Here is a 13,720-nt window from a genome sequence, read left to right on the forward strand (position 1 = left end):
CACCAGGACTTCTACATGCTCTTCCAATGATTCTGGCAGCAGGAGGTCCAGCTCTCTGCCAGGCTGGGAGGGCTGAGAGGTCTCACAGTGCCACCTCTCCCACTTTCATGTGCAGATTTAAGCAGCCAGGAGCAGATGATTTTATGGTTGCTTTACAGTGAATTTGAAGCTCACAAGACAAAGCAGAAATAAAGGGGCAGTTAGGCCCATAATCTGATATTACTGCTTGCAACCTGCTGGAATACCCTTGGTGTCTGCTCCCCCTAACCTTACGGCTAAGGCTACAGGGGAAGAAGCAGAAGAGTGTGCAAGCAGGGGGACAGGAGTACCCTTCCATTTGGCCAATGGCACTTTCTAGCTGGCCACCTTCTGCAGCCCAGCTGTTCCCACAAAGGCCTGGCACCCAGTGGAGCCCAGGGAGCAGGTGAAGGGCTGCAGGAGCCTCCTGGCAGCTCAGCACCAGGGCCTCCCCTTCTGCCGCACTGTGCCGTGCTGCCGGGAGCCACGCATCATGTCCCAGAGTGGAATCACTGCCATTCTACAGTGAGTGAGGGTGACCTTCATGACATTGAAACAAAAATTACAGAGACGAGAAAGGGAAAGAAAAAGCAAAAGGTGTCAAAAGAGAAATACAGTAGTTAAAACTAACTTGAGATATTCGGGCAACTGGGGACACTGGCACCTGTAAAGAAAAGAAATGGGGCAAGAACAGAAATCCCATTAGCCTTTAAGTCATCATCGCAGAGGTTCAGAAATGGAAAGACAAAGAGGTGAAGATGCAAAAGAAAGCAGCACCTGTACAGCACCAAGCCTCCCTCCTGCATAGGGCTGCCTGCCCCTTTAGCTCTAGCCTGTGCTGTGCCCCAGTACCGATGTGCAGGGGAGTGGGCACAGAGTCCTCCACCCGATGCAGAGAGCCACACTTCTCATTACACACCACCACATACAGCCTCATCCCCGAGGGCGGGCAGCCAGGGCAGGTCGGTGGTTTGTGCTGCATGCAGCCCCAGCAACCTCTGCTCGGTGCTCAGAGCCCCCAGTTCTCCTGCAGCTCAGTTGGTCTCCTGTCATGGCACACTGGGACGCTGCACAGCCCTGGACTTAGCCAAGCAGTACATTAGTACTGTCGGTCCCTGTTAGTACAGGCAGGCTGGCAGTGGGGAAAGTAACCCCTGTCTGAAGTCAGACCCAAGAAAATGAGAAAGCTTAATATTTAATAACAACAGACCAATTAATTATGCATTAAACAAGGTTTCCCTGCTCAGCACACTCCAGCAGGGGGACTGAGGTGTGCTGGGCCAGTAGCCAGCACCTCTTGTCAGTGCACCCACACAGCATCACCTGGGCCACCAGCGGGTGACAGAGCGGCAACATGGGCCCGCTGGGCTCAGTGCCTTCCATGCCTCCTTGTTAACGAGTACAAGGCTGTCAGGAGCTGGAGCAGTTATTGCTAGCCACATGATATCTGCTTATGCCCTGCAGAGCCTCATTAGTGACGCAGGGTGGGGGGAAAGGATGTGGTGCTGTCACTTGGCGGGGAGTGCTGGCAAGCAGCATCACAGGGCACTGCTGCATCTCCAGTGCATCGGACTCTTTGGGTTGTTTTTTCTCTCCAGAGAGCTCTGCAAAATTAATAAACAAGGCAGTGTCGTTGGCTTATGCTTAGGTGCAGGTGGGGAAGAAGAAATCTCCTGGACTGCTCTTCTTTTTGATGGCAGCTCTTGATCCCTCCTACAGCTCTAGTGAAGGATGCCCTCGTTGCACAACCCCATCTCTTTGTTGGAGCAGCTGTAAGCCCAAGCTGTTACATTCCTCCATGAAGTGAACCACAAGCAGATAACAAGATGGCTCTTGTGTCCCTGGGCTGTAGGATGTGTCACAGAGACCTGTCCCCAAGCACAGGTGTCCTAGAGCAGCCATGCTCAACACCTCGCTCCTCCTCTGGGAGCTGCACACTGTTGCTGACTGTGTGTCACTGCTTCTCGCTGACATCTGCCCACTGAGATGTTCTCTCCCCATTGCAGTTCCCCCCCTTGCTCCCCACAGCGTTTTCCTCCCACGCTGGTCCATGTTGCGGCAATTACTGTGCCAGGTGGGCTGGCAACTGCCAGGCTGTTGCTGCATCCTTCCCGTGAGAGCTGCCACCAGCCCTGCCTGGGAGCTGCAATTCCTCTGGCAGCTGCTCTGGCACAGTGGGAGACATGCTGGTGAGGTCTGTGCTGCTGCAGCCAAGGCTCAGACCTCTGTGAGCGGCACCAGGAAAGGCTCCGCTCCCCCTCCCTGCCAGGCACATCTCGTTTACATCAGGAAATGGTCCCTTCAAAACCCTCCTGTTAGACGAAAGCTTTTAGATGAATGAGCAGCGGGAGGAAAAGGAAAGTAGGTTACAGACCAGGAGGAGCTGCGAGTTAGAAAAGAGCTGTGCCTCATTTACTGCCGAACTGCTCCCTCCATCACAAAACCAAGCCCTCCTCCACTTCATCTGTGGCTCAGGCTTTCTGAGAGGCTCTGAATGAGCTGGGGTGAGCCCGTCTCTGATCGTGACAATGACAGGCACCGTGCTTTTGGTGCCATCAGAGACATTACAGACACAAAGCAGCAGCATGAGACCTTTCTGCAGCAGGAAGTGCAGTTGCCTCTGCAGGCTGTCACACAGCTACAGCCTGAGGCACCGGAGGCCAGTGCAGGCATGACTGGAGATGCTCTGCACTGAGCAGTCCTATGCAGAAAGCAACAGCTGTTCCTGAACCGCCATCTGGACAGAGGCCATTGAAACCAGCAGTGCCCATCACCAGGCCCCAGCACTGCCTGGGTAGCAGCAGGGGCTGCAGGCAGCTCTTTGTCCCTACGTGAGCAGGACTGAGACTCCCCCTCTGGTGCGGGGATCTGGCAGAGGGGAATTAGGGCAGGTAGGACACAAGGGGTTTTGCTGCTCCCTACCTGGAGTCTGGTAGTTGAGCCGCCTCATCTCGACTGGGTCAGAAGAGTGGGCCAAGAGCGAGTCCTTCAGGCCAATGGAGTGCTCATCTTTGGAAGAGGGGGAGTGTGCTCTTTTCCTGTACACAGAGAGGACGGAAACAAGCAGGTGAGCTCTGGCAGAGAATGGCATCAACCAACCTGGAAAGGAATCTGTGTCCCTGTGTCCCAGATACCCAGCTCAACCCCAGGGTCCCTGGGGCTCCGGGCAGGTCACGTCCTGTTCTGTGCCTCCAATTTCCCTTCTATGGGACAGCAGTGGTTGTATTTCAGTGATGGCAGAGGTTTGATTAGTGAGGCACTTTGAAATGAGAACTTCTGCGTAACACTGACCAGAGAAAAAGCAGACAGAGGCAAGATCTCATTTCCTTGCACTCCCTCTAGGAACTATTTCCTGTAGTGGAGGGATATAATCAAAATTTTTTTCCTCACGTATTAGACATATTTAAATATAGAACACTGTAATATAATAGTGTAAAGGCTCTTCAGGGTGTATTTTATTGGGCCATTAATATACGTCTTGAATGGCTGAAGGCACCCAAGGCGTGTATTAATGGAACAATAAAATACACTGTTGTCTCTTCATGCTATATTTATGCCTAAAGCAATGCCACCACCTTGGGCTCTTGCTGGAATTCACAGGCAAAGCAGGGACACATCCAATCAAAAAGTGGACAAGTGAACACTAAGGAAAATCTAATACTGTAAAAAGGGTTTCCAGCAATTCTCTAAGTTCCACTTCTCATTCTGTGTTACAAATACACTGGACATTCCCAGCTGTTGGGTAGGAGCAGGACGGGAGCACCATCCCTTTGAGCCTGTGCCAATCCTGACGCCTTACCAAGATGCTAAGCACGCAGCAATATGCAGAGACTCTGTCTTCTGGCTACAGCCTGAAAATGGGTTCTGCCTGATGGTGAACCCCTCTGCTGACCTGATGCTTTCTTCAAAAGAGGGAGCTGCATCACTGCTACTCTGTATAAATGCTAGCACATTTACCATCCAGAACATTGCAACAGCCACTCTCTGCCTTCTGCTCCTGGTTGAGAGGCAATCTGAAGCACCCTGAGGGTTGCTGTGCTCTGCACAGAGGCAGCTGCAGCTCTGGAGGGGGGCACACTGAGCCACGCACCATCAGAAGCGCTCAGTGAAGGCACAGGGTGCTGTCGCTTCCCTTGGCAGCTGTGCATGCCGGGGTTGTTGGCACGAGTGATAGAAATGGTAAAATTTAATGCATAAATCACAAGTGAAATCTGCGTTCCCTCTGCAGCTCAGGTCATGAGCAGCTCCATCTGCAGTCTGTGCTGCATCAGACACTGGGGTTGTTCAGTGGGGAGCACCAGTGTGTCTTTTCAACGTCTCAGAAGCCTTTTAGCTGCCTGGACTGAGACAAAAGAGCTCAAGGACTGAGCATTTTGCTAGAAAGAAAGAAAAATACATGGCAAATAAATAAAGCACTGTTCTTCCTCTCAGGAGCATGGCAGGATGTGCAGTGTGCTACTGTGTGCCAGCCCCTGAGCCCTTGAGCAAGATGGCCCAGCTTTGCTGGGGAACAGGCACAGCATAGAATGAATGTTTATCTCTCTCATTAACCTAATGGGGGCCACAGCTGAACAAACCTCCAGACCCCAAGCTATCTCCCGCTACTCAGCTTCAATTCATTCCCATTGTGGATCTGAAATTGTGAATACGCTCCATGAGTACCTTCAGGAGAAAATGCCTCTGAAGAAGCAGATGGCAAAAAGCAGAGGGATAATACAGCATCCCTGTGAGCACATGGGTAGTGCTGGTTGCAGACATGCTGCTGGCTGGGACAGGAATACTGGGTGTCAGGACAGAGGGCCTGTGCTGCTTCCTGGTGCTTATCTCTGGGTTGTGCCAAGGTGGGCACAGCACCTGTGGGGCCCACAGGCAGATCTTCCCTGGCAGAGAGGGAGGGGACCATTTTTTCAACTTCAAGTCCAGCAAACATTTTATTTCTTCCAATTGTCTGGTATTCCCTTAACATTTCCTCATTACAGAATGCAAGAATGCACCTGCACTCTTGCCAGAATAGCTCTCAGTCTGAAGTGACTGAGAATAGAATGAAACACATGTAACTGTTGTTGTTGTAGTTTCTGGATTTCCAATTTAATTGCGAAAACAATCTGGGAAGTCTTTATGCTGGAACCATCTCCCTGTGTCAGCCTGTGATGCCTTTGAGGAAATAAAGTCTTTGTAAACCCCCAGGGTTGGCATGCCCTCATGCTCCCAAAAACAAAGATGCCCCTTACTAGCTTCAGGCTTGATATTTACAAAGGGAAATAGACTTGAAATTTTAGCGAAACAAGAAGATAAAATGGATTCCTACCTTTCTTGTTTACTAGATCCAGGGAAGAGCAGAAACAGAAAAAGGAGAAGATCACTGACACAGAAAGGCACTGACTGCACATGCACAGCAGAGCTCCATTTAATCAGACAACAAAAGCAGCTCCCTTCCCCTAGCTACAGATACATATGTAAATAGAGAGTCCAGGAGGAGCAGAACCTTGGAGCTGAGCTGATAGAAAATGTGACCTAGTGTAATTGAACAGGCTATGCGAACACATGCAAATGCAATCTGCAGCTCCTTGCGAGGACTGACAATTGCCTCACACCACAGCTACAGCTGTAGCAGGACCGCTCTGCTACCTGCTCTGAAGCAGGCGGCTGCTTTGGCAGGGACACAGCAGCCAGGACCCAGAGGCCTCAAGAGGAGAGCTCCTACTTCGATGTCAGCCTGCCATATCCATGCCCTGCTCTCATCCTGTTCCCCCTGTCAGAATTCACAGCAGTGGGGGCAGTGCCAGAGCTCCAGCAGGCAATTTCAGAAAGCACGCAGTGCTACATACATCCCTGGTGCTGCAAATCCAAGCTGGGAGAGCAGAGAGTGATCAGGCTCCTTCAAGGGACAATGCTGCTCTCCTTTGTCCCACTGCTTACAGGTTTCCCTAACCCACAGCAGCTTTATGTCCTTGGGCTGACATTAATTACCTTCCACATATCCAACCCTGCAGTCTTTGTATAGCTGTTCTGCTGTACCGGGTAGAGACCTTTCTCCTCCCTGTGACCCCGAAGGACTGCCTACCTGGGCTCCCCATACCTGAAGGGCAGAAGCAGGGTCACAAAGGTGCCACCACCTGCAGTGCTCATGCTGTACCTGCAAACACCCTGGAGCATATCTCACCTTTTGAAGAGGAGTATAGCGATGACGATGATGATGATTAGTATCACAGCCAGGACAGGTCCCATCACCCACAGCATCTCCGGCTCGTCCTGCTGCTTTGCTGAAGCCAATTCCATCACAATCTCATCTGAATAGGGGCTGGCTGCGTATCTCTTCTGAACAGCACAGCAGGAGAGGGAGAGAAAAGCAAGCATCCATTAGGCTAAAGCAACAGCCACATCCCTGAAACAGAGGTTTCCCCTAGCAGGGAACAGTGTTGCTTCTCAAACCACATATCCTCCCTCTCTCGGCATCAGCAGAGGTCCCACTGCAGAAGCAGTCTCTTCCTGGTATGAGACAACTCCGTGCCAGCAACTTTCTGGCTAGCAGACCTGGCCCCGAGGTGCCAAACCGGAGCAGCCCAGCTACGAGCCACTTGCCAGCCCTGGATTCTCTCAGAGCCAAATCACAGGCTTTTGAATCCCAACCAATTGCACAGTGGGGCTGGCTGATGATTCCTAAGTGGTTTGTAATACCTGCTGTGCTGATATCAACACATCTCTCCAGGACAGGGCTATATTAGGAAACCCCCTGCTGGGCTAGGCGGTTTTCTTAAAGGAACAAAATGACAGGAACATTTTCTTCCTGATGTCTCTGCTCTGATAAACAGACCTTGGAAAGGGGCTCATGCTCACAAGTCCCTTTCCAGAGATCTCTGCATTCTGGCAGCCCAGTGATTTACAACCTGAAGTGCCAGCTCTCCAGCCCCACCAGTGAGACAGGATTAGCAGAGACCCAAATCCTTCCTGCAGCACAGTGACAGCGCACCAGGCCTGTTCTGCTGCTGTTGCTAAGGCTTTGGAACTGTGCTGTCCCTTCTCAACTCAGCAGGGTTAAACACTGCAAAAAGAAATCCTTTCCCCCTGTTAGCGAGGGCCAGGGCTGTCTCAGTTCTGTGCCTGTGGCTTTCGAGCAGCACCTGCTGCCCTGCACTGGGGAGCTGGGAACGCTCTGCTCTTGCAGAAAGATTTGGTCACTGGAGTGGTGCCTGTGGGTCTATGAATCGCCCAAGTTAAGGTTGGAGTTCAAACATGCCCTTCTGTCTGTGTGCATGTGAGGGGATGGGAGAGAAACATCAAGCGTGCTGCAGCCACTGAGCCGCACAATTTGATCTCCTCTCACAGGTGCCCTTGATCCCAGCCAGCCTGGTTTCACACGTGTGGAGTACAGAGGATGCTCTTATCTGTGCCTTCCTTCTGGCAGCATGCAGGTGCAGCATCCTCGCTGCTCTCCTCGGCTTTATCAGCGGACAGAAATGCCACTGGCTTGTGGGGGTAAGGATGAGGCTGCTGCTTTGACTGTGTAACTTTTCAGCTTTTTTTCGTGTCACTGACATTGCCGCTGGCTCCTAGTTCAGCTCTGTTCCTACAGCAAATATGCTCGAGACCACTGTAACCTGTTGGCCACTGGTGCAACAGGGCAGGGTGCAGCTCTGAGCATGGCAGAAACAGGAAGATGCTCCATCAGAGGTGAGGGAAGGGGCTGAAGGCCTGGGGCTTCTTTCTGTAGGGGCAAAGGGCTGCTCTGGACAGAAGGCATATTGGCTCTACCCAGCTAGATCAAGCTGCAGTGGGCAGAGAGAAGGAGCCCGCTGCTCTGTGCACCCAGGAAACATACGTCTATCTCCAAGCTTTGTGCAGGGGAGGACACAAGATTCACGTTTCTGCATAAACCTTTTGGAAATGCTTCCTTTTAAGAGAAGGCAGGAGCAGAAGTCAGAAGGGCTGTTATCTCAGTGGCATTTCCAACAGCAGACTGACAGGTGCAGGTGCCCCTGAGCTCAGACAGAGGTGTTGTTTCCATCACCCTCCCCTCCACCTTTGAAAAATGGTGATGCTCCACTTGTCTGCTGACGCCAGAGACACAGCAAGCAATTTCAGAGGAGCTGAGTGAGGGAGATGGTGCACAGCCCTGGAAAGAATGTCTCAGGCTTCAAATGAAAATGGGTGTGATGCAGCGATGGATGCAGAGAGGTGGCAGCTAGGAGTAAAAGCCCCACTGGTAGCTGACTGGGGGGCTGTGGCAGATCTGCGCTAGGGAGAAGATGATGTTCATCATCTGCTTATGGTCATCTCTTCTTAACAGAGACTGCCAGGACAGCACACCTGGAGGCCTCTGCTTTACCTTATTGTTACTTTGTGACCCTCCTCCCTTCACCAGCGTGCACATCTTGCCACAAGAACACGTGAGCTGGATGAGAAATGAAGAACTTGACCAGCCCTAATGAGCCATTACAAGCAAATGAGGCCGAGGAAAAAAGCCACAGCTTGGAAGCCGCCCAAAGGATTCCGTGCATCTTTATTATTTCCATTATTTACACACCAGCCGCTGCCACTGCCACTCCTGCCCTTCCTGTTTACAGCTGGATGCTGATGCAAGGTCTCCCGGTGCTGCTCTCTGCTTTGTGCATTGCCACTCCTTTCCCCAGCACAGCCCCAGTGCTTGGTGACAAAGGTACGGCCCATTTGCCTCCAGCAAGGTGAGGCACAGGAGCTAGAAGCCCGGGGTGCAGCAGGCACGTGCATGGCGTGGCTTTGTCCTGCTGACAGCCCTGCAATGGAGGCAGGTTCACTTCTCCCACTTGTCACCTGAGATGGGATTCCGGCCAGAGAAGAGCCACAAAGGCAACTTTGCAATGGGGCTGTTTTTCACAGGCCAAGAGGAAGATTAGAAGCTCTCCCATGCCAACCACGTCACGCTCTGGTCTGGGAACAGCTCAGCAAGCCACAACCAAGCCTGCACAGAGTGGGCGTGTTTGCACTGCCCTCCACTCTCATCTGTTATGTCAAACACATGTGCCATTTCCCTCCAAAAACACCATCTATCAAGTCAGCTCCCACAGACATCCTGGCTCGCAGACACCAGCTACGCAGCCTCCTTCTCTCCTCTTTGGAGAAAGCTCCACCACGCTGCTTTCAGCCCCCACCCGCCCCAAGCCCATGCAGCTGTGCCAGCCTGTGCCCCCAGCAAAAGGTCCTTACCGTGTCCCCATCCTCCAGCGAGGCCAGCACGAAGCAGCGGTAGCTCAGGTCCTGAGAGAGGGGCTTGTTGTAGAAACCCTTGTAGTTCTTCTCATCCCCCAGAGTGAAGGTCTCAGGCAGCACGTCCACTTGGGCAGCAATGTAGGGCTTGAGTCTGTCTGCTTGGCGTCGCTGGCGCCTGCTCTGACTGCCCTGGCTTATGGCCTCCAGCAACTGGGGACAAACAAGGTGCATCACTACAGCTTCGCCTAGCGTGGCACCGCCTGACGCCGTCACCGTACTGGCTGTAAGGCTCAGCAGGGCAGAAGGAAGGCAGGGAAATGATACTGGGTTGGATTTGGACACGGCAGTACAAAGAAACCTGTCATCCCACTGTAGCCCCTATCATCCCAACGGTCTACAAGGGAACCAAGCCATGCTTTTTGGCCCAGGTGTTGGTATGTGCAGTGTCAGGAGATTCTTTATGGACACTGGACGTGAATTACAACTGACACTGATGTATAGGGAAAAAGTGACATTTGCTGTGTCTTTCCCTTCCGTCAGAGCTTCCATATTTCACCTGCTGCTGTGTTGCAGGAAGAGCTTTGCGTAAATCACTCAGTGATAACAGATTTTATGGGATGTTTGGAGCAAGAATGGCAAATTTCATAGTCAGCCACAAATTCACGAAAAAGGATATGAACACAAAAAAATTCAGTTACACTGCTAAGAAAGACTCTCAGATGTTTAAAGATGTTTTCCTAATGAATAAAAACAAATACCAGACCTTGCACAGAAATTCTAATCTACAGTGAAGGAGGAGGCATGAAACACATGAGTGTTGTCAGGGCAGATAGGGAATGCTGGTTCTATTGCAGGGTTGGGGACAGAGATGTGCACACAAAGCCACAGCACTGAGCTCACCCTCCAACCATGACAGCCCTGTAAGACACCCCCTACTCTTTCCTCTCATCAGTCCACCTTTGGCTTCTTCCTAAGAGCCACACTGGAGTAAACACAAGGGGAAAAGGCAGAGAGATGGTGGAGTTTTCCCCCAATACACATCTCCTGCACCTTGGCTGGAATATCAGTGAGGCTCTGTGGCAGAAGACATAGCTGTTTGTGGATGGGCTCACTCCACAAAACCACAGGGCTCCAGCACTGATTGATGCTGCTGGATGCTACTGCCACCTATATATGTAACACACTGTAAGTCTGCACCAAAGGAATGCTAGGCTTGCAAAGTTCAGATCCTGAAAAATTAGATGTCAGAATTATTATCACCTGTACAAAAATAATTCAGCTGTGCACTGTGTTAGAATCCTTGATGACACGGTCACATACCATCTTTTCTGTAGCTCCCCTGCCTCATTCAATAGACAGGACAGACAGTGCTTAATCAAGGAGCAGCTTTGCCATATTTTGTTTTTTTCTTTGCATTATGCAGCCCGAGGCTTTGTTTATTGCTTACTATTCAAACCCAGCTCTGAAGACAAAATTAATAATTTCCTCGTGGGCTTTTCTATGGTGCTGATCACTGTAATATTACAAGTGCTTCACAAACATTAATGATCTTATCTTCCAAACACCCATATGAGGTGAAATGAAAGCGATTATCCTCATTTTACAGAGAGAGAACAGAGGCACAAGGACATAAATGTAAAAAATGTCCACTAATTTTGAATGTCAAATTGAAAAGCCATCAGCTTGTTTTGTTTTTAAAGAAAACTGAGCATGTTCTATTGCACTGACTGTATCAAACAGAGTTCTACTGACCTTTCTCTGCAGCTGGGGATGCTCAGGCTTTCCAAGCAAGGCTTCAGTATCTCAAACTGAGGACTCCAAAAAAAGGCAAAACAGTGACTGCTAATGCAAACGGTGTTTTACAGTGTTTGCCCAGGACTAGGTAAAGCCATTAGAGATAGAAACCAGCTCTCTGAATTGCCTTCAGCTACCTACAGCACGAAACCAAACCACCCCTTCTCATCCTACTCTTGTCTTCCTTGTGCTATTTTCGAGATTTTGCAAGGAAAAGATGCAGGGGAACTACAAATGATGGCTCTTCATTACACAATTCTGCTTCACATGCTGAACAGATCCACCCATACCTGGAGCGAGCTGGGACCCCATGGAAAAGACTCTGCAATCATGTAATTAAAGATTAATGATAAGCAGGAGCTGACTTACATCTTCTAACACTCTGTAATTTCTGAGTGCTTCAAAGCTTACAACTTTGTTCTCTTAATGGACCCGTGTGCGATTTCAGTGAATCTGGGTGTGTGATTTCTTGGAATTTTCCTTATTTCTTTGGGTGGCTATATGTGGGGAAGAAAGAGCCTACAGGCCCTTGTGTGGGATTCTGCCAGCACCCACAAGTGTGCTGCTCCTGCACTGGGCAATCTGCACTTGCGGGTGAATGCAGGCAGCCTGCAACAAGAGTGTGCAGGGAGTTGTGCAGATTTTGCAGGACACTTCTACTGCAGCACCGCTTCATGCTCCTACCTGGTCCAGCTCCATCTCATCAGGCGTCCGCCACCGCGCCGTTGGGCTGCTGGGGCTCTGCTCTGCTGGCACGACCACGATGTAGTACCACCTGGCAGGAAGGAAAGCGTGAGCACAGGGCAGTGAGGAACACGTGCCGCATCCCTCCCCGAGATGACCCGCTCCTCTCCCTGCCCTCTGAGTGGCAGAAGAGCTCAGGAAGGAGGAGGCCAGCTCTCCAGCTGTACCAGAGAGGGGAACTCTCCTTTCTACGCTCATTAGGTTAATGAAGATCTTCATTGGGTGGTGTAGGAGCTGCAAGAAGGACATTTATATAATCGGATTGTAGCAAGAACCCTGAGGGAATTCAGCACAAGGATACCACAGTAACGAATAAGACTTCCACAAACTCGCTTTTTTAATCTCCTTGAGGCTTTAGCCATTATTTATTTAAAGGATATTATATACAGTGTCAGAGAAAGTTCCCCCTGATCCTGAACTGCGTTTTTGCTGGTAGCATCTGGAGCATACACACCAGGGCAAGGGCAAACTGTCAGAGAATTGTCTTAATTTTACTGCATGTAAATATTTGCTCAGAAGGAGCCAGCAGTATGAGCCCATGTTCACACAGGTAAATGCCTGGCTCTGTACTGCAGCCTGCTCTGAAATTCACTCCCAGGTCACAAAGCCCTCAGGCTGGCAGGAGCCCACCCTGCACTCCTCCCCACCTTCAGCCCCTGATACTCCCCTCTCCATCTGTCTTTGCAGAACAGTAGAATCATTCGAGTTGGAAGGAACCTTTAAAGGCCATCTCCTCCAGCTCCACTGCCATTAACAGGGTCATCTACACTCCCATCAGGTGCTCATAGCATGATCCAGCTTGACCCTGGGTGTCTTCAGGAATGGGGCATCTACCACTTCTCTGGGCAACCTGTTCCAATGCTTCACCACTCCTTTATTCAGTCTCAATCTGAATAGTTTGAGTTTGAAACCATTTCCCCTTGTTCTATCACAACGAATGAACTAATGAACAGAAGACAGCACCTACCGAACTGGCACAGTGGTCTGCACTTTGGGAAGGGTAAGCGTGAACTTTCCCTCCTGGATGTACTTGTTGGTGGCGATGGGTTTGCTTTGCAAGACATCAGGTGCGGTGCGGATGGAGACAAGATGCTGGAGCCCCCCAGCACTGTTCCCACGGTTCATGAGCACGAAAGAATAGTCCGTGTCTGGCTGGAGGTCACTTATGAGCTTCTTCATGGAGTGGCCATCCACCTCCACGCTCTGGCTATTGTACAGAATCTGAAATGGGAAAGACACGCTTATGTGGACGACAGCAGCATTACAAATGACAATTTGGCTGTGGGCCCTCCCTGAGGTGTCCAGGTACCGTGTGCTTCACAAACAGCCATCAATCTTCAGATAAAAAAGAGCAGCCCCCAGCAGAGGGCTGAGCAGTGCTCCCTGTGCCTCGCAGCCATGGGGCAGATAGGGGCAGAGCCTGGTGCTCAGTCTCGTGCCACACACGCACGGCTTTTCAGCACTGCTTTGCGGGAGGAATTCAGACGGCTATGTGTTGCCCTCGGATGGAGATGAATGGCTCTTTGTTTTCTGTCTCAAGAGGCTACAACAAGCAATATGCTTTTGGTGTAAAATCCTGTCTGCTTTGAATTGGTGGCGCTCCCGTGTCTCTCAACTGATGCCTGATCAAACGGTTAGTGCTGAGCACCCTCCCACCCCCCAGCAAGGTGACCGGGGGGTATGTGCCTCACTGACGTCTGTGAGATCCCACACAGGGCTCACAGATCGGGACCTGAACCAAATGGCAGCTCTGCAGGTGTGACACCCTGTTGCCATGACAACAGATGCTGGCGCTGCGCTGGCTGCGGGCAGGGGACCAGCGCTGCTTTTCACTGCTGCCGGTGCCCCCCTGCGCAGCCTTCAGCTAAGGGCTTTTTCTCCTTGCCCTGCTGCAGCCATGCCTACCCCTGGCTAAGGCCCTGCAGCCACGAGCACTGCCCTGGGAACCTTGCTCTTCCTCTTGCTGGAACAATTCCTG

At 51.1% G+C, this 13,720-nt stretch overlaps 1 protein-coding gene across 1 annotated transcript in view; it reads right to left on the reverse strand.

Moving 5' to 3' along the window:
- The window catches only part of PTPRF (protein tyrosine phosphatase receptor type F), a gene marked incomplete at its 3' end in the record, with an annotated part of 217,628 nt that overhangs the window by 19,660 nt on the left and 184,248 nt on the right, over positions 1-13,720 (reverse strand). The window contains exons 16-20 of the mRNA XM_079535358.1: positions 12,710-12,963; positions 11,683-11,773; positions 9,202-9,414; positions 6,182-6,336; positions 2,941-3,056 (exon numbers count right to left, since the gene is read on the reverse strand). Of these exons, the coding sequence (XP_079391484.1) occupies positions 2,941-3,056; positions 6,182-6,336; positions 9,202-9,414; positions 11,683-11,773; positions 12,710-12,963 (829 nt within the window). The remainder of the gene's footprint in view (positions 1-2,940; positions 3,057-6,181; positions 6,337-9,201; positions 9,415-11,682; positions 11,774-12,709; positions 12,964-13,720) is intronic.

Source organism: Tetrao urogallus (genome assembly GCF_951394365.1).
Source record: "Tetrao urogallus genome assembly, chromosome: 5".
NCBI lineage: Eukaryota > Metazoa > Chordata > Aves > Galliformes > Phasianidae > Tetrao > Tetrao urogallus.